At 36.9% G+C, this 21953-nt stretch overlaps 1 protein-coding gene across 1 annotated transcript in view; it reads right to left on the reverse strand.

The window, feature by feature from the left end:
* The window catches only part of LOC140156416 (uncharacterized), a 36798-nt gene extending 18987 nt beyond the window's left edge, over positions 1-17811 (reverse strand). The window contains exons 1-9 of the mRNA XM_072179366.1: positions 17709-17811; positions 17189-17369; positions 15813-16027; positions 11047-11230; positions 10506-10738; positions 9458-9586; positions 7704-7823; positions 2778-3106; positions 1129-1267 (exon numbers count right to left, since the gene is read on the reverse strand). Coding sequence (XP_072035467.1) covers positions 1129-1267; positions 2778-3106; positions 7704-7823; positions 9458-9586; positions 10506-10738; positions 11047-11230; positions 15813-16027; positions 17189-17369; positions 17709-17781 — 1603 coding nt within the window. The 5' untranslated portion in view covers positions 17782-17811. The remainder of the gene's footprint in view (positions 1-1128; positions 1268-2777; positions 3107-7703; positions 7824-9457; positions 9587-10505; positions 10739-11046; positions 11231-15812; positions 16028-17188; positions 17370-17708) is intronic.
* Positions 17812-21953: the final 4142 nt, after the last annotated feature.

Raw genomic sequence — 21953 nt, forward strand, 5'->3', positions numbered from 1 at the left:
CAGATATGATAGTCGTTAGCTTGCGTCTTGAGAGAGTAGCTTGCGTCTTGAGTCAAAAACTGACAATAATTCTGATTTATATGTGCCGAATTATATAGCGCAGTGTATAGGCCAATCGTGGAGGTAATCTAAAAGCATATGAATAATGGCGTACCATGATCGACTGACACACAGCGAGGTCAGTCACCGAGCTAATCGGGGCTATTGTCAGTAGAATTAGTCAGAAATCCTACAAAAGACACGCAGCCGCAGCCGAACAATACATAAAATCACCTTCCTTGGCCTTCCCTTTCAGTCGTTCGATTGGGTTAACGTAGTAAGCCAAATTGGTGCAAATGAAAGCAAAATTATTTAGTTGTTTATTTCTTAATGTTTGTGAAAATTGATATACTGAACGGAAAAGCAGAGATTGCAACACATGCACTACCCATTGAGTTTTTTCCAGTTGAATCCACAAACACACCAGAGAATATGAATTTGAAATGGGGATACCAAAATGAGCGACTCCATTTGAAATCCACAACCCTTGTGTGTGAAAGATTAAGGTCATGTCTTCCATAGGGGGCGTATGGATTTCAACCGGAACAGCCCATCAGTAAATAAAGGTATGTCGGTTCTCTGCGCCTCTGGCCCTCTGCTGGCGCCCTCTTTCTAGGCCCCTCCAGGCCTGTAGGCAATGAACATTGGTCATATGGATATACATCAATACTTCACTTCAGACCTTCAATACGCAAGGACACCATAGCATTTGATTCAATTAGAATACTTACTGATACATGAAAATATTACAATGAGTTTATAGTAATAATTCATTTTTTCTCAAGAAAAATATCGTTGGCCAAATTTAGCTTTGAAATGAAATTTAGACACAGATAAAGTAATAAAAAAAAATTAAAATTATAAACTATAAACTGTAAATACAAAATAAAATATAAATAAATAAATAAATAAATAAATAAATAAATAAATAAATAAATAAATAAATAAATAAATAAATAAATAAATAAATAAAAGGGCGACCCTGATTTTAGCCAATTTTAGGTCGGTCGGTGGAGGGCAAGCAAACAATTTTTGGCCCTATATTCGGACATCGCGATCCTAGGGAATTAACTTTGAGCTAGCAATTACCTTCACAGCCAAGAAGTTCAAATCGCATGCTGATATGATCATACCATTCAGTAGGGATTATACGGATAAAAGACGCGATGACTGGTACAAGAAAAAGATTGGTAACAACCGTAGTTCGGTCGGTGTTTCCATCAAATGTCTGTGATAGGGATTGGGTTGAATAACGACAAGAAATATCAATGTAATGTATCAAGGGTATACGATGTATTATTGGTCGAAGCAGCAGGAAAAGTAGTTCACAGCATCTTGTGAATGGTAGTGAGCTTTAGCAAAAATTGCATTGCTAAATTCATAGCGAGCGTGTAGAAGAATTCAAATATCACAGATTTACTTTTGTAGGTCCTGTGGTTCTTGAGTTATGTTGTAAAGAGGGCTGAAACAACAACACTTTTGTAAAACGTACATAACTCATTAACAACAATAAATTAAGCAGGTATATGCTTTGTAGAATGAACCAAAGTGTTATTTCTCAATAATATATTGATTCAGATAATGAAAATCGACCAACAATACCTCGTATACCCTTAAGCTTTGTATGTTATTATTTTAGTAAGATATATTTTGTCTGTATTGAACTGCTAATGTACTCGGTGTTGTTTTTGTTTGTGTAGAAAAATTTATATATAGCGCACAATTCATGACTGCACAAAACGTATATAACACAGCCGTTGTCTATTATTCCGAACTATTAATCGTATTCACAATATTTTAGCATAGAAAGTCAGGTGGTTCATGTACGCGCATTAGCCTAATTTCGTTCCAAAATAACATAGCAGTGATTGAAAGAAAACAAAACGAATTAAAAAGCTTACCATGCTAACATCGACGATGATGGTAATTGCCGAATTATATCGACCGATCCGCAGATTAAACTCAAGTAGATCAATCTAAGTACTACAATAACATTCATATAAAGGTTTCGAGTAATGAATGAACAGGAGACCAAGAAGATGGCAAGATGTTGCGAACTCGATGCCCATAACTGCTGGCGAATTCGCAACAAGTGATATGGCTACATTAAATTAATTCGTCGACGTGCTGCGGCTTAAAACGGCAAGCAGCAGGAGAGCCATCGAAATGATCCGAGACGCCGTTGACTTAGTCGGCGTGATTGAGCACCGGGTCCTTATTGCACTTTTAATTAGGGGTTTTTATTTTTCCGTTTTAATATTGAACACAATTGGGTATCAAAATGCGATTAAATAAAGCACCTGCTCTTCTATGTTAACAATATGAATACAACTGATAGTTGTTCTGATGCTATAGACGTCTTTGTAACGGCTGCGATATTTTTATGAATCTTTATTTGATACACGTTTTTGAAGTAGGTTATCCATGTTTGATGGATAGATACATTCTTACAATATTCTCACACTTATTCACTTCTTTCATTTCTTTGGGACGGCTTCAAAACTTGACCGCCGCGGTGGCGGCGGGCAACCGGTAATTGTATCTATTTGAACCCTAACCCTAACGCCGTCTGTTGGAGCTGGTTCTATTGTTCCAAACAATGGAACGCTGTTCAACCGTCACCAACCGCCTGTCAACCGGCGGCCGAGTTTTGAAACCGATCCTTATTACTTTTAATCTAAAAGGAAGAATATAGAAACACACACAGTCAAGTATAAACATGAAGATAAAATCCTTACTATTTCTCCATTGTTCTGCTGAACAGACGTCCAATCGTCACCGTTATTACTGTATTGAACTTTGAATTTGGTTACCCACTGTACCCCATCCTGTCTTCCTTGAATCAACACGCCAGTTACACGTGTTGGGTGACCAAAAGCTGCCTGGATCCATTGGTTGACGTTATTGACCCCGGCGCTCCATGCACCAGTAGTACCGGCCTGCGCAACGCGGTTCAGACGAGCATTGTTAGCCCCGTGGTATGCGCCACCCCATTCGGTTGAAGCTGTGATTTGGGCGTCACTTATACGACCATCCTCCACCCCGAGACGGTCTTGGCAAGCTATTGCTAGTTAATAAAATACACCAATAACATTATTTAACTTGGGTAACGTTAATTTGGAATCTAGTATTATAATTTTCCTTAACAAAGACATTAATAGGCCTGGTTGAGAGTTGACTAAGGAGCTTAGCAAGCAGATGGACAGAATGGACGAAGTCAAGGGGCCCAGGGGGTTCAGGGGCCGCCGAGCAAACGCGTAAATTAAGTAAAAGTCGTGTTCACAGGGTCGGACATAAGTCACGTATTACCTTTAACAAGTGACTTGTTACCGTTACTTATGTCCGAACGTGTGAACACGACTTTTGGGGAAAAAGGCTGATAAAGGAGATGCTAAAAGGGCCCGCACTGCTACTTATCCATGGGTCCTCGAGGCTCTTGCTACGCTCCTGAGTGGACTCCTACATTATGGACTCAGATGCTCTTTTAAAACGAGTACTTTTTTTTATATAATGCACCATTGTGACTGAACGCAATAATGTGTGACGCTCTAAATTGGTCCAGACGGGCAAATCAAATATGACAACATACACCATTTTACATTTTACTATTATCATACAATATTTTTCCATTTCTTTCAAAAAGCGTTAAGCGGAACTTGCACATTATGGGATCCGGGCACACAAATACGGCTATACCCGCATTAGAACCTCTCCAACTTAGTACCCATGTGGATGTTTTAAGTGTATATATATACAGGTAACACAACTTCTAAGTTCCCCCTAAGTTCCTGAAAATAAGTCGAAAAATATTTTACGAAATGTAAAAATGTAAAATGATATGTATAGCCCTGTTTGTTTTACCCTGTGGACCAATTTATAGCGTCACACATCATTGCGTTCAGTCACAATGGTCAATTATGTAAGAAAGAGGCCGTTTTACATGATGCAGTCATGTCTACAGTAGAATTCATCTCGACCTTTGCATGACTTAACCCCATTAAAAGCTATTAAACCAAGATAACACTCATTGAAACAGCTCAACTGATTAAATCGGATCTTCTCTGGTTGTGCACAAGTGTCTGTTTTCATGTGCGATATCGCAATAAAGCTGGTATTATAGCTTCAGTTGGGTAACCGATTATAAAGGAAACGAAAGGAAACAATGGTATGTGTACCTTTGTTCACGAAATGAGACAATTGCCTGCTTTTTGTAAACCAGCATTCTTGAAAATGAGCAACATAATGATTGTTGACTTAACACGGTTTGGAAATAATTTCTTCATATCTTTGGTGTTATCTGTCGTTTACATATCCTTCCTAAAACACAAAAGTGCGACCCTCTCCAAACACCTAAATTAGCTAAATATTTAGGACATGTTACAAAACTATATTGTCTAGAATTTTAGAAGAGTACTTTTAATATTGGCCGGTTATTTTTCACACAGCGACGTTAACTAGGCAATGTACTATTACCTATAACATTAACTAAAACACCAAAGTACGAATATTTCCAAACATCTAAATTAGCTAAAAATTTAGGACATGTTAAAAACTATATTTTCTAGAACTTTAGAAGAGTACTTTTAATATTGGCCGGTTATTTTTCACACAGCGACGTTAACTAGTCATATCCCCATACTTTTAACGTAGGGCTATTTGTAGAGGTCACGCGTCAATGGGAAAGAGCACTGTGTATTGTGTATAGGAAAACGGACAGTAACTGCAGTATGAAAAGTTGCACCTGAGCCCATAGCAGGCAGGTTTTCTGTATTTAGGGATTCAATCATGTGTCACCATTGTTCATCACCGATTAACAACGGTGCGTCTGCGTCGTTTGCGTGGTTTACTTCGCGAGGACAGCTTTAGCTGCCCTCGCGTAATAAACCACGCAGACTACGCAGACGCATCGTTGTTACTCGATGATGAACAACGGCGAAACATGATCGAATCCCTTTCAACAACGGAAACAAGCTAACGGTCGTCTAATTCACACGATTATTTCATGAGGAATAACCAGTTTAGTCATTTTCACTAAACACAAGAAGATCGATGCTTTCCTGTTGATAGCAGCAAAAGAACTACAGAATAAAAGAACAGTATTTAGCCGCTTCTTCCAAAATAATGAAAACATCATGTAGCGCACACAAGTTCCAAGTATGGCAAATTTCTGACGCGTATCGCGTATACGCGCTTCCAATAATTTGCGTTCGCGTATACGCTACTGGCAAATTGTGGATTCATCACGGATTAACAACGATTGGCGCCTGTAAAAAGGTATAGGAAAATTGTTGAACAAATACATGAATAGGCCTGGCCTGCTGAATTGTTTGAGAGTTGACTCCTATGGACTCAAATGCAACTTTTAACACAGTTTAAAACGGTCTCTTTTTTACATAATGAACCATTGTGACTGAACGCAATGACGTGTGACGCTATAATTTGTTCCATAGGTGTAAAACAAATAAGGCTACACATGTCTTTTTACAAGTGTGCATTTTGTCAAATATTTTTCGATTTATTTAAAAAAGTATTTAGGGGGAACTTACAACTTTTGCTATGGGCTCAGGTGCAACTTTTAAAACGGCCTCTTTTCTTACATAATTAACCATTGTGACTGAACGCAATGATATGTGACGCTATAAATTGGTCCACACGGGTAAAACAAACAGGGCTATACATATCTTTTTAAAATTTTACATTTTATAAAATATTTTTCGACTTATTATAAAAAGTATTAGGGGGAACTTAGAAGTTGTGTTACCTGTATATATCAGTGTACGTATACGTATTATATCCCAGCAAACACAAAACGTTTTCGACATCATTCGCAAAAGGTTATAAAAGGTTGTCAGAAAACGTTTAAATGTCGGGTTATATAAAGGGTATATTAAGAGTATAAAACGTTTTCATAAACTTAAAAAACATTTTTTGATAATTTACTGCTCAGCAAACAAAATGTTTTACAGAAAACGTTTAAATGTCGGGCTATATAAAGGGTATAAAAACGTTTTAATAACATTCCAAAAACATTCTTGAAAACTTGATACAAAACATTCTAAACAGAATGTTATTTTGGGGTTGAAAAATATTTTGCGAAAAATGTTTGCCCAAAATATTTTCAATAACGTTTTAAAAACGTTTTCATGACCTTTATATAACCTGACATTTAAATGTTATTAAAAGGTTTTGAAAAAACATTTTAAGAACATTTCTGTGTTTGCTGGGTTCAAATATTTTAACATAATGTTATTTAAGTATTGACACAATATTTGGCAAAAATGTTTGCAAAAATAGTTTACAATAACATTTTTGAAAACATTTAAAAATATTGTTGTTGTGTGTTTTCATACATAACGTTTTATAACAATATCATGACCTTTATATAACCCGACATTTTAATGTTATTAAAACGTTTTTACCCAAACCAAAAGCCAAAATATAACTTATTAAAAACGTTTTTAAAACGTTTTTGTGTTTGCTGGGATAGTCCTGAAGCTACTTTGTATTTGTTAGAAATGGCTGGCCCTTCACTTTTCATATGGGGCTCTTAAACCCATGTAAAGGTGTAATGCCGAAGTGCTGTTACCATCCGAGAACCTTGTTGCTAATTATATTATTGAGAAACGTTTTAACATTTTGGGCCAGGGCTCATAATGTTTAAATATGGGGTTCATGTACTTTTGTCAATGTTTAACATTCAAGGCTATCAGGGTACCATTAGGAAATGAATTTGGAGAAAACCTTCTGTTAATAAAATACTATGCTGAGCCACCAGCCTGGGTAGTTCAAGCTCAAGTTTTTTCAAATGATTGAGCTCAGAAATACATCAAAGAATGTCTTCCAATTCATTAAAACAAATAGATAATCAGCTTATCGGATTAAAAGCTTAGAGGGAAGGTCTTGCTGCTCAGCGAGTGTTTGTATTTATCAGAAGGTCTCTAATGACCAACTCATAATGTTTATTAGTGTACTAACTCAGACCATATGAAGAATTAAAGAATGCAAGGATATGTCAATTTTTGAAATTGTTATTTTTCTTTTAATTAAAGGGAAGGGGTATGAACGTTTGGACAGTATTTATTTTGGGACATTAGAGCACATCAGACATATCGAATTGCATTCTGAATACGAAGAATGTGCTTCTGATATCAAATAATTTTGATTTTTTGAAATTCGCAATGTAATACACATTTTATGGCAAATCATTAAAGATTGACATTTTTGATATTTAACAGTACTTGAAGTAAACTTTATAAATCTGATGATTTATACTTAGGGTGTATGTAGGTGGGATGAAAAGCCGACGATCAATTGAAAATTTTGACCTTTCAGTATTGAAGATATGGATTTTTTCCCAAAACACCAAAAAAAAAAACCCATATCTTCAATATATAACTTTAAGAATATATCATTAGATTTATAAAATTTATTTCGAGGACTGTTATATATCAAAAATTTGAAAAATATCAAATTTTAATAATTTGTCGTAAAATTTGTAATATATCTTGAATTTCAAAAAATGAAAATTATTTGATATCAGAAAGACATGCTTCGTATTCAGAATGCAATTTGATATGTCTGATGTGCTCTCATGTCCCACAAAAAATCCCTCAAAGATCTAAATAAATTATAAAAAAGTGTTTAAGCAAATAAATAATCCTTACCGGCCTGGTTTTGCTGACAATGTTCCACACACGTTTCTATTGTCATAGTGTCAGACGATGTCACTCCAATAGGTAGAGCGCGATCGTTTCCATCTTCAAAACATCCTTGGTATACAATCTCTATAAAATTGGTGTGAAACTTGTTAGAAATGTTAATGGCACACACATTTTGTCGCCAGGCCAAGCAAAGTTAATAGTTTGTCGCATATCCCCTTTAGATTTGTATTGCTCCTTTAACTGCTCGTGCAAAATTGCAAAAGTTGCATTTTATTTCTTTATATTGATTTTATTTTACATTTTAACTAATATTTGCCCGAAAATATGCGGTAAAATTAATATTCAGTTTCAAATTTGAATCACCCTATTCGAAAATATAATCTATATTTCAGCTAAAAACAGCCCGAGCTAGTGTTATTTCGACGCATTGAAATCGCGGAATTTCATTTCATTTCAATTTAATTGATTTTCAATTGGTCATTTCGATGCATTGAATTGGAATTGACTTGAAAATATTTTAGTTGACCAAGAATTGAATTGGAATTGAATCAAAATAACTTTGAGTGTTTAAAAATTGAAATCAATATTTTAGTGCATTGATAACTATCCCACTCGCCTTAAGGGATCTAGTAGCAACGTTTGGACAGTATTTTTTTTATGACATGAGCACACCAAGACACATCGAATTGCATTCTGAATACGTGAAATGTCCGTCAGATATAAAATAATTTTGATTTCTTTAAAATGTGATATAATACACGTTTTATGGCAAATGATCAAAAGTTGATATTTCTGATATTTAACAGTCCTCGAAATATACTCTATAAACCTAATAATATGTACTTAAAGTGTATGTAGGTGGGATGAAAAGCCGACGATCAATTGAACATTTTGACATTTCGTATTGAATATAATGGACTTTTGTCTCCCGAATACCAAACAAATGTAGGCCTTTTTGGGAAAAATGTATACCTTCAATATCAAAGGTCACAATTTTCAACTGATCGTCGGCTTTTCTGCCCATTTAGAAAGTTTAATTCGAGGACTGTTAAATATCAAACATTTAATGAAATTTTAATAATTTGTCATAAAATTTGTATTATATCGCGAATTTCAAAAAAGGAAAATTATTTTATATCACCAGGACATTCCTCGTATCCAGAATGCAATTCGATAATGTCTGATGTACTCTCAGCTCCCACCAAAAATACTGTGCAAACGCTAATATCCAAATCCTTAAGATGAGTTGACCTCAATGTTTATGAACCAAGGCAAGGGACTAGTATATCGATATGCTTGAGTGAACCTCATACAACCACTGCACTGTTCAATAGCCTTATTGTGATGTGGCGGGAGTTTTAAAAACACGAGTCCTGAACAAAATATGATGCGTGCGCATACTGCAAGGCAAAAAAAACAATGGAAATTGTGATGATGCGTGCGCATACTGCCAGGCATTGACGTCAGAAGTCAACTCATCTTAAGAAATGAAAATATGAGTACATTAAAGTGTTATGTCGATAATAGGAATTAAATAACTGAATTGTGTAAATATCTATTTTCCTACAAATTCCCCCTTGGTTTCCATCCTTATTCTCTTAAATGATTTAAGTTTTCTTAATAATTAAATGGTAACCCTTAAATTGTTAAGTGCAAAAACGTTTTCTGAGTCTAAATAAGTTTAGTTTGATAATTAAGTGTGTATGAATAAGTCAATGAGTTGAAACTACCCAAATTTGATTTGACATTCAAAATACCTAGACATTGATGACCATCCATACTCAATTGGTAACCGTCATTACACGAGCAAGAGAAAGCTCCTATTCCGGGTTCATTCTGGCAATTTTGGTCACAAGTATGAGTTCCTTCTAAACAGTCGTCGACGTCTAACAGAAATGATAACAGATTTAAACATCTACAAAAAAGTAAGTGCCCCCCTTAAATAATGACCATTATTCAAAAACGGATGATTGTATTACAACTCTGTAAAATGCGTTGGAAGCAGAATTTATTTCTGCACATTTTGGCACCTCATTTGTAGCAATTGACTAAATATTGACGTTACAGCGTACATTTAAATCAATGTAGCCCAAGATTTGAAAGTTACAGTAAATTCTACTGATTTTGCATTCAGTATAATGGATAATGGTATCTGAGTGTTTTTCTATTGTAAAAATTTGTATGTAAGTGCAACTTTCAAATCTGGACCTCACTACATTAAATTGACCGGTGTTTTATTGTTTTCTGCGCTATCGTATCAAATGAGGTGTCTAAATGTGCAGAAATAAAAGATTTGTAACACAATAGCCCCTTTTTGAATAATGGTCATTATTTAAGGGGGTAAGTTACTTTTTTTGAGATGTTTATGACAAACACTGACAAGCTTTTATGAAACAAACGCCGCGACTGAGCGCTATATCTAACCATAAGACATAAGCCCACAAGTACATAGCTTACGGTAATTCCTCCGCTTGTTTGGCACGATAATCTCTTGAGCTAATTAACAATGTCATTAGGGTTAGGGTTAGAATCAATGGCGTAGCCCGTGGAGCCGTGGGGAGGGTAAATTGTCCAACAGAAAATTTTGAGTGATTAAATGGGGACGGCAAGGACAAAAGTGTCATTAACATTACTGAAAATTGGACAAAATTACCAATGGGGACGACAATTTGGCTTTCGCCACCCTACATAGCGACGTTCCGTGGGCGCTCCTACCGGGGTGGTTGGGGGGGGGGGTTAGTAGGTTACCGTGTATGTCGAACAACTGGGATGTTTAACAAACGGAGGTCAACGTTTGAACCTTACCAGGAATGTATTCACAGACAAATGGCAGTATATCTGTACAGTCATTGTCATTCCATAAACCATCGCCGCTTATCTGTCTTTGAATACAGTATTGTCCGGTCCCGGTTCCACTAGGCGAACCAATTTCCCAATTGGTATAGATCCCTACGACAGTACCATCAGCCTTATGTAGCACGGTTGAGTTTGAAGGTATGTACATCCCTATCCACGTGTTAGTTTTAGCTGAATATGAACTTGGATAAAATATTACACTGAATAGATTAGGAAAAATTAGAAAAGCAACATTTAAAGTCACATTTAGAGGATTTATTCAAACTTATTTGCCTAACTACTCAACGCATAATTATTGATCCATAAGTTAGTTGTAGATGTCATTACCGCTTACAACATGTACAGTATACGAACATATTTTATTGACCCAGTGACGTAGCCGGGGTAGCTGTCCCCTGTGGGATGTCTTTTATGCCCCCACCCCCTGATATTTTAAATTGTAGGCCTTTGACCAAAAAGGTCTGAGAAGACAAATATAAATAACACTCACGATAGTGCTGATAGATCACGGCTTACGATTGAATTCACATGGTTTTGCGTAGCCGCATTTCCTATGTATGCTAGATTTCCTCCATACCTATCTGCACAATCTTGACGACCCTCGTCCCATGTTGCCCACTCATTTTGAGCAATGTAGCACTTCCCACTACCAGGCATGACATCACGACATTGTTCTAAAGGAATAATTTATTAAAAAACCAGGTCGAGTTTTCCCAAAGCTTAAAAAATTAAAAATTAACAACTGTTAGTTAATAAAAACGAATAAGTGAAGTATAGCAACGCGACGAGGCTTTCTTACCAGAAATAGAGTTCCACTTAAAATCCGCTTATGTATTCTTTTCATAAATGGAAATACAGGAATCGCGGAAATCGCTTAGTAACACATATATTTATTTATTATAGTATGGATAGTTTGCCCCACACGGCTGCAATGAACAACTAACCGTAAAAGGTGGATATCCAACTAGTTTACCCTGTAGGGCTACAGAGAACAACTAACCGCGTAATATGGATATCCAACTACTTTGCCCGCAGGGCTACAAAGAGCCAATAACCGCGAAATATGGATATCCAACAAGCTTTAATTATAAATTAGCACCCGATAGAGGGTAGGGCCAGAAGAATGATGGAAATTATTGGGACAATAGTAAAAAGTATGAAATGGGTGACAGGTTTTCGCTAAGTATGACGGACTGTCGACAACGAAATGCCGTCACCCTTAACTGGGGGCCCAGTTTCAACAAAAACATCAAGGCGCAGGTCCGACGACTCCCATATGACTCCCAAACACTCCAAGTGGGACTTCAATAGAAGGGCCCTACATGGCAAAAAAAGCAAGAGTCACCTTATTTTTTTTTTAAAGCATCAATATCTACCACTAAACGTTTCAACGTAAAAAGTTTGAAAAATCTTTCCTGTGTGGCTTTTCCCCGGGGGCTTTTCTCCCTTTTAATAACTTGGTCCCATTTGTGAAATTTCTTAAAAGACCTATTCAGAGTCATCTATACTTGTTGGTTTTCTTAGTTGATTGTGTTTATTTCGTAGAGTGAATGAATTAATGTTCGTTCAGTGAATGGATTAACGTTCGTGCGTGATTGAAGTTTTTCCGTACAGACGTTATGATGTATTTTCATTCAAGAAAGTAGAAAAGACTCACGTTGTTAAAATCCTCATTGTCATGTGAGATTCTGCGCCTTAGTATAAGCTTTTTTTGAAGTATGGCGGGCACAAAAGGAGAGGGCGTAATTTGGTTTGAGTAAACTTTTGTCAGCTGAGAAAGCATATAAAGGTTTACTCAAACCAAAGTACGCCCTCTCCTTTTGTGCCCGCCATACTTCAAAAAAAGCTTATACAAATGTACGGCCTATGTGCAGTAGGACAGATAATATTCTACTACTCTTATAAACACGCAGTATAAAATAAAACACATACCTTTGATAATACACAGCCTACTGCATATTGCTCCGTTTTCGAACGGTCTTAAAAATATAACTTGTGTAATTTGTTGCATAAAAGTAACATTTATGACCTGTTCTTCATGTTCTTATGACTATAAATGGAACCAAGTTTTTAAAAGTGTGAAAAGCCAAACAGGAAAGATTTTTTTAAAACTGTGGCCCCTTTTTACGTTTTGTGGTAGTTATACAAATATTGAATATTTTTATTTGTTCAATGAAAGAATAGTTCGGTGAAATGTGATCGTTCCTAATGGAACAGTCCATATTCATCTCATGAAAATATTACCAATGTACTCAATGGCTACTGGGGAAGAGAGAGAGATGCTGCTCAGAGTACACCTGTTGGTGACGACAGATCATGATTAAAGCCTGCTACAGGAAGTCCTGTTCTTGACGGTCCCAGGAAGGAAAGGAACAGCACCCCTTTAAGGAAGCCAATAAATATTGCTACATGGAATGTACGCAGTATGTCAGGAGGAAAGATTGAAGTTGTGGAGAAAGAGATGGTTGCAAACAATATTAAGATCCTAGGAGTAACATAGTTGTGGTGGCTTGGACAAGGGAGGTTCACTACAGATGATGGAAGTATGTTCATCTATTCTGGAAAAGATACTGGAAGGAAACAAGGAGGTGTGGGTTTCATAATAGAAAGAACCACAGCCAAGTGTGTTTTGGGATATAATCCATTGAATGAGAGAGTGATGACTGTAAGACGGCAAGGATATCCTTTAAATATTTCTATCATACAAGTTTATGCACCAACATCAGATGCATCAGAGAGCGAGATGACAGACTTCTATGAGATGGTACAAGGAGTTATGGATAGTGTACCTAGAAGAGACTTACTCATCGTACTGGGGGATTGGAATGCTAAGATTGGCAAAATGAAGGAGAAAACTGGGTGTATAGGCCAATATGGACTTGGGATCAGAAATGAACGTGGAGACAGACTGGAGGAATTTTGTGAAGCTAATAACCTAGTCATTGGGAACACGTTATTTCAGCATCATCCACGGAGACTGTGGACTTTGATGAGCCCAGGAGATAGAACAAGAAACCAGATCGATTACATCATGGTCAGGAAGAGGTGGAGAACATCACTCCAAAATGTCAGGACCTGACCAGGCGCTGACTGTGGTAGTGACCATCAGCTACTTGTAGCCTAAGTGAAACTAAAAGCTAAGAGAGACAATGCACCACCTACCAGGTATGATGTTGACAACATTCCCACTCAATATTCAGTAGATGTGAAGAACAAGTTTGAGCAGACCCCAAATGAATTGTGGGAAGACATGAAAGAAGCAGTCCAGAGCACAGCAAAGAAGAAACGGATACAGCCATGTATCTCTCAGCAGACCTTAAACCTAGCCGATGACAGGAAGAGAGCAAAGGCAGATGGAGGAAAGGAAGAATGGGCACGCTTAAACAAAGAGGTCTCCAAAGGTGTTAAGGAGGACAAAAGAAACTACATCGAAAGGAAGTGTGTGGAAATGGAAAGATGGACCCCCAGGATGGATGTTATAAATGATGAAAAAGGTAACACTCTTACTGAAAGTGAAGACATCAAAAGGCGATGGGTTCAGTATAGTTCCCAGCTGTTTGAGGCACAAGATGACAAGGTGTGTGTACAGTGTGAAACGAGTGAGGAAGAACATCCACCATTGAGATCTGAAGTTGAGCTTGCCATGGAACAAATGAAAAATGCTAAGTCATCTGGCATTGATAATGTAGCTTCGGAGTTGTGGAGGGCAACTGGGAAAGAAGGGATAGACCTAATGTGGCGTCTATGTGGTATCATCTGGAAAAAGAAGAAACGGCCGAGAGACTGGTGCAAGGCAGTATTCATTCCACTGCCAAAGAAGGGAAATTTGAAAGAGTGTGCCAATCACCGGACCATAAGCCTGATTTGTCATGCAAGTAAAGTGCTTCTGAAGATCATCATCAAGAGAATAAAGAACAAAATGGAGCAAGAAATATCTGATGAGCAGGCAGGATTTCGTGAAGGAAGGGGGACTAGGGACCAAATCGTCAATATCAGGAATGTGATTGAGAAATGCAGAGAGCATAGACTTCCTCTTTGTATGTGCTTCATAGATTACAGTAAAGCTTTTGACTGTGTTAGCCACCCTCAGATGTGGGAGACTATGAAAAAGATGGGTTTCCCAAGTCATCTTGTGGATCTGATCAGCTGCTTATATGAAGACCAAGAATCGGCAGTCAGAACAAGTAGTGGGGACACAGATTGGTTCAAGATTGGATGAGGCTTACGACAGGGCTGTGTGCTATCACCAAACCTATTTAACATCTACTCTGAAGACATAATGAGAACAGCTTTGGAGGGGTTTGAAGGTGGAGTGAAATTTGGCGGTACAAGAATTACTAACCTGAAGTACGCTGATGATACCACTCTTATTTGTAGCAGCAGAGTAGAGCTGATTGATCTTTTGAAGCGCATCAAAGAGGCCAGCGAAGAAAAACACCTTCTCCTGAACACAAAGAAGACAAAAATAATGGTTGTAGACAGAGAGCGGAAAAGTGATGAGTTTGTGATAGATGGACAGCAGATTGAGGAGGTGAAGCAATTTGAATATATGGGTTCAATGATTAACAGCAGTGGTGATAGCACAACTGAAATTAAGAGAAGACTGGCTATTGCAAGGACAACTGTGCAGGGCATGTCAAGCATATGGAAAAGCAGAGGCCTATCCATTGACTTCAAGGTACGCCTACTTCGTGCAACTGTGTTTTCCATTGCCACTTATGGATGCGAGTCTTGGGCTATGACCAAGAATGATAGGAAAAGAGTAGATGCTTTTGAGATGTGGTGTTACAGGAGGCTTCTACGAGTGACATGGAAAGACAGGAGAACAAATTCCTGGATCCTCGACAAGATTGATACAAGTCTAACCATCAGAAGCGGCATAATGGAGAGAAAGCTGAAGTACTTTGGCCATATTGTCAGGAAACATGGAGGTGTAGAAAAACCGATTTTGCAAGGGGCTATGGAAAGCAAACGAGGAAGAGGACGTCCACAAACATCTTGGACTAATGACGTGAAGCTGGTTTCTAACCAAGGAATGCAAGGTGCTACGCACTTGGCATCAGATCGAGTGAGATGGCGTACTTTTGTGAAGACCACAGCAGCGCTACACAGCGCCACCTGACACAGAGAGAGAGAGAGTACTCATAAATATTCAATATTTGTGCACTATATTACCCCAATTTACATTTTCCGTCATAAATCTTATTAACTCCAATTGGATTACATTACATTGGTTTCTGTTAAGGTAACACCAACCTTTACTGGGGTAATACTTGCACAAGTAATTCCGTTGTACAGTACAACCGTGGTCATTCAACTTTCCAGCTGATCGAGTGAGTTCCATACACATTGCTGAGGGATATCCATTGGGTTCATTTGTGTTCCAACTGAAGAATGTCTGGATCTTGCCTTCAACTGTTAATACTTCATATGTATTCGATGCCCGTGTAAGTCCAATCCATGCATTACCGCTATAATACAGGTGATATAAAAAAATAATAATAATAATGCATTCTGTTATGTACATACAAAATACTCATGTCCAGCGCGCTAATCCATTGGGCCACATAATAGTGAGAGCCAAATTAAAATTTAAACATATATGCTATAGGCAAGTGTAATTTCTTTCGTCTGTGCCCCAATTTTTTATTTTGCCCCCCACCAAAAAAAGGTGACTACGCCTCTGCCACCCTTCCACCGTACGAGATACCATATTAACATTGCGCCGACCTAGCCACCGCACCTCCCCAACTCTCCTCCCAACATTACCTCTAGAGTGGGCTGTTCGCGGAGTAATTGTAAGCGCTCTTTTTTAAAAGTCATAGCTCATTGAATTTACAACCGTATGACATTTGTAACATTTGTACAAGATTTGCAATATAAAGATAATTGACCATTGCCCATTCTAGTGACTCTAGTATATGGACAATATAAGTGTGCTTTTTCATTTAATGTATAGAATTTGAAAAATATTGTAAGGAACACTTGAGGTTTTGACTTTTTGAACCTACATTTTGGTCAAAAAATGTGCTTGGATAGGTAGTTTTCAAGATTTTTATAGATTTCCCACATTCGCTTTGGTATAACATTGAATTGTGTTATCTGTTGACCTAATGACGAAAAGTGTTTTTATGGGGAAGTGTTAGCTTTCGTTTGATATAAATAAAAATCTGATTGGATGAAGGGAACACTTGAGGTTTCGACAAAAACCAATCAAAGAGGTCCATTTTGTAGCTAGAAGCTTCACAGCTCCTACATTATTATGCACTCAACCGTGTAGTGTAATCAAATACTGTGGTGGAGACATTTACCATGTTTACTGCCTGCTTGTTGTTCTCTGCTTGGAAGCACTTGGGACGAAAATGTGTGCTCAGGTGTATCGAGGTGGAAACTTGTGCGCATCACGGTTTATAAGAGAATCATTTTTGTAGAGAAACCTGTCCACATAACACAAGAGTGGTCAGCTATTGCGGGGGAACAGCTCACTCTAGGGGTGAGGGTGGAAAGATAGCTGCAGGAGGTATGACGGCCGAGTAGTTGCGTTGTGAACGGGGTCTTCCACACTGAGAACATAGGGTCTAAAACGCGAGTAATAATCTGGACTTTTACAAAGAAAATCTAATCGCATTTACCTTGGAATATCCCTGAGAAGTATGCCATACGCATGGTCCTGTTCCTCGGGATGAGTTGGTACGAATAGTTGTCCATTCCAGTCGTCTATACATTTTTGTCTGGCAGTTTCCCAAGTAACCGTTGTTGCTACGGCTTTATAACATGCGCCAGCATAATAATCATGACATGGTGTCAGCACACCTATACAATTAAAAAAGATCATCATTTATGATCCGTTCCGACAAAAATAAAACATGTTGGCAAACCATTCTATTTTATAGTTATATATCATTAGCACCGCAGCCAGAATTTTTGTTGGCCCGGGGTGTGCAATTTTTTTAATGATGTATGGACGGAATAGTGTTAAATTTATACTACAAAACTCAGATTCTGTTGGCCATAAATGCGCATGAAGTGTGAAATAATACATGTCCTAAGTTCTAGATCCGCCAACTTTGCGGGCGGGAATGTCTGGAAAATTACAGATATATTCTAAAGTGGGAGGTCAAACTCAGACTAATGACATTTAGCTTAGCTTACCTTGACTGAAATGAGAAGAGCAGAAAAGAACAATAACAAACAACATTTGTTGAAGTTGTAAATGCACATTCATTCTGACCAGTTTTGAGTTAAGCGAACATGAATTTGACTATGGCGATGCTTGAACTGAATGATAAGCTATACATATATGTATATATATATGTTATTGCCTTGCTCTTTACAGGTTGCTAATAAGTAAGTCAAGCCTTTTTGTTTGTAACTGGGGCAATACATTAAAGAATCATAAACTCAGTGTAATATCAATTGCAAGACTGGGCGATTGATTGGAATATTTTACTCTTTACAGTACCATTGTGATAATACATTAAAAAAATTAGAAATATAACATTAATTGCAGACTAGGTTATTGATTATAATGTTATATCTAACATACCGTTACCATTAAAAGGGGTCATCGATCACATTATTTTTTAATGGTCAACAACATGTGTGGCTATTATTCCAGTAGTAAAAATAAACCAAATAATCTATACTTTCAAAAATGAAACGGAAAAGCGATATTAACTATAAACTTTGTTTATTGATGCGTGCCGTCAATAGAAATATACCATTTATAAATGACGAATGGTGGTTTGCACTTTCGGATTGACAAACTTCTATTATAGGCCAATCAAATTAAGGAAAATCAGGGCTAGGCCCACTCCTAATTGCAACAGAAACCATTTAATCACCATTCATTTCAGAAAAGTATATTAAAGAAAATATTAAAAGTCCCCAAAAGTCCAAGTAGTGGGAAAAACTATGACCGCCGCAATTGGCATCAATACTAAAAATGACTAAAAATTCTCATAAATATTAATGCTTATTCAGCCAAACTTGAGATATCTTTGACCCTGTATGATAAAAACAATTAAATTATAACAAGTATTGTTTCCGCCCAATTGCAAGTTTACATCAGTAATATTATTTAAATAAATAAATGGAATTTTTTCATAACAAATATTCTTTTCTCTCTATTTAATAGGTTAACATCAGCAATGACATCAGTAAATAAATAGACATATTCTATAGCGGGTGTGCACCGCTTTCAACTCACAAATAAATGTGTAAACCTGTTAAAAATAAATATATGTGTTTAGAAAATGTATATCATAAGCTTTAAAATAGTATATCATTTGACTTCAAACGATATTCAGAAGCGGGGTTATGGTTTGTTGAACTCTGCTCCTTCAACAAAATGGTACCTTTTTTCGGTTCTACACGTGACTCTTTTTCCACATTGCTTGTAATAAAGTCACAATTGGCGGTCATTTCAAATCATCCCCAAGTCAACGAGGTTCAGGAATGTCCTCTCATTGTCATTGTTGGTGATACATACCTAGACAAAATACAATGCAATACGCTGGCGAAAATACGTAATAATCGGTTTAACTACCATAGCAATAGGTCAAAACAATTTTTGAATATACCGCGCTGCACTGATACGTTCACGCGGTACCTCTGCATTGAACCATATCACGCTGATCACTTGCACCTATAAGATTAGTATATTTGAAAAGACCAGTATTGTATTCAATCTATGATTGCAGACATACACAGGCGATTAGTTCAACATACTTGTAGTGCAGCGCGATATGTTCAAAATTGTTTTAACCCATTGCTATGGTAGTTAATCCGATTAATTACGTAACTTCGCCAGCGTATTGTAACCCACCACTTGAACAGGATTTAGCCAAAGCAAACAAAGACTAGATCTATTTAATGATTCTATAATGTTGAGGACTACTATCCTCTTCAGCAATAGTTGGTTTAAACGTTATTAAATGAGAAACATGTCGCGCCTAATTGACACACCTATGAATACGATCTTCACGTATATTTTGCGCTGTATCTCAGAATACAATTTGCCGAGTTTACCATTTACGGCTCATTCGTAGTGTCCACTCACATATAGGCTAACAAGTATTCTTTTCTCACTATTGAACAGGTTAACATCAGCAATGACATAAGTAAATAAATGGACATTTTCTATACCTGGTGTCCACCTTTCCACCTAAATAATGGTATTTGCTCATCTCTCTACCATTTAACCAGTCATTGTCAGAGTCTTCCATATCTGAGAAGTCGGATTCCATGCAGACAGTGTCATCTTCTTCTACATTAACATCTTCCTCTTCTTCCTCTGTGATATATACTTTCCCCTAGAAGTGAAGGAAGAACAGCTCCTTCTCTAAAAACTGGTTCTATGAACTCTCCTGGATGCCTTATCCAGCCATGCTCTATCGGGGGAGGGACGTCTGTAAAGTAAAAAACCGCGTGCAGTGGCGCCGATCTCCTACACTCTAAAATAAATTACTTTACTCAACCTGAGTAAAATCGTACACCTTTTGATAGTAAAGGGTCACAACTCATTTGTTGAGTAAACGTGACTCAACAAAAGTTGAGTAGCATCTTTACTCTGCCTTTGAGTAATATTTTACTCAGTAAATGAGTCAATACGTGACTCAACAATTGTTGAGTTAACTGTTACTCAACCTTACTCAATAATTGAGTTGTGACATTTTTTTACTCAACTTCACCAAAAACCATGTCTAAAAGTGGCTTAATAATTAGTAAGATATTTAAATAAAATAAATAAATAAATGTAGGTATTTATATAGCGCTTTATGCCGTAAACAGCCTCAAAGCGCTTTACATTAAATTATGTTGTATTTGCAAAACTTGAAATATCTGTATCACATAACGACCACTCCGTTGTCAAATTTAGCGATCGATAGGTGTTTTGGTATTCGCTTCGTAGCGTCGATTAGTATTTTGCCTATTGAAATATGCGCAGTGTGATTCTGCGTTGTAGGGCTAGCTAGCGATGATTAGGAATCTATTCAGCCTATTAGGGCTAGGTTCAGGGTTAGGGTATTCATTGGTAATATACTAGTAATAGTATATCGTGTGTTTGCGCTTTATTCCGTAAACAATAAGTATGATAAATAGACGGCTTATTGGTAGACGGACTCGTAGCACAGTGGTTTATTGATACATAGGTTGCTGGTTCGCACCCCGGTCGATACTTGGTAGAATATTATATCTATCATATTTCTGATCACCTGTACCGCGCAAGCCCAGTATGTCGTATATGCAATTTGAAGAATTTGCCATTTCACATAGTGACGTATTTGCGCGACGTATTTGGGCGACTTTGTTATTATTATTTAATATTGAAGTTTTGCAGAATAAGTTATACTCTGATAATGATAAGTGAATTACATTGAAAGTATGGTATATTAGCATTACTTTTAACCAGGTTTTAATCGACAATGTTTTTATTAAGATTATGCAGCAAATGAAAATCGCTTAATTGTCAAATAATAATAATAATAATAAAACAAGCAAAGCATATGAAATGACGAAAATTAAAGACAACAAGGCAAAAGACGAAAAATAAAGACAATCTCACTTAACATAATACATGATAATTAATTTCGGAAGTGGCATAAACAAACTACTGCGAAATTTGGATATTTGCACAGTATCAACAAGAACACAGAGGCCGCAGGGCCGGCAGGCACGATGCCAGAGCCTCCCCATACGACAACTTAACATTCTAAAGTGGGACCCAAATATAAGGGCCCCGCAGGGCTAGAGCTACCAACAGTAATTATAATGTAATTTGATACCACAGAATATATATTCTAGATAAGACGTTAAGTGATAAAGGGTCATTATACAGGCTGAGTCAAAAAAAAGTGTATCAGGGCAAAGGATCGATATTTTCGTGAGAACAAAGTTGAATTTTCCCATTGTTGAAAGTTTTTACAAATGCCACACTCAATTATTTGAAAAAAAATGAAGTGAATCGGAACGACCGTAAAATTTTATGAGCCTTTTAACTGCGATATCCAATTTAACTTTTTGCCCACGAGGCACAAAGTATTTTAAATGAATAATAGAAACATCAGATCTGAAACTGATTTGAACTTGAATCAAATTTGATTTTTGCGTTCTTGCAATTTTTTTTTCAGTTAAAATAAACTTTCTAACATTACTCTTAAATATTAACATTACTCCTTATCTTCCCCGACTCCAACTTTAATTGTTCTGTTCCCACCATGTTCAAGTTTCTGGATATTTTATAGTTCACTCAATTTCCCGCAAACCTGCAAACAAATTAGTATGTTAAAGTAAAAGTATTATATGAAAATAACAACAATGTTTCTTCTACTTAAACAAGGGCCAATAACACTTTGGGTGCTCCATTCTACTTCAGTGCCAACGAGGTTAAGAAAA

Source organism: Amphiura filiformis, chromosome 7, assembly GCF_039555335.1.
Source record: "Amphiura filiformis chromosome 7, Afil_fr2py, whole genome shotgun sequence".
NCBI classification, from domain to species: domain Eukaryota; kingdom Metazoa; phylum Echinodermata; class Ophiuroidea; order Amphilepidida; family Amphiuridae; genus Amphiura; species Amphiura filiformis.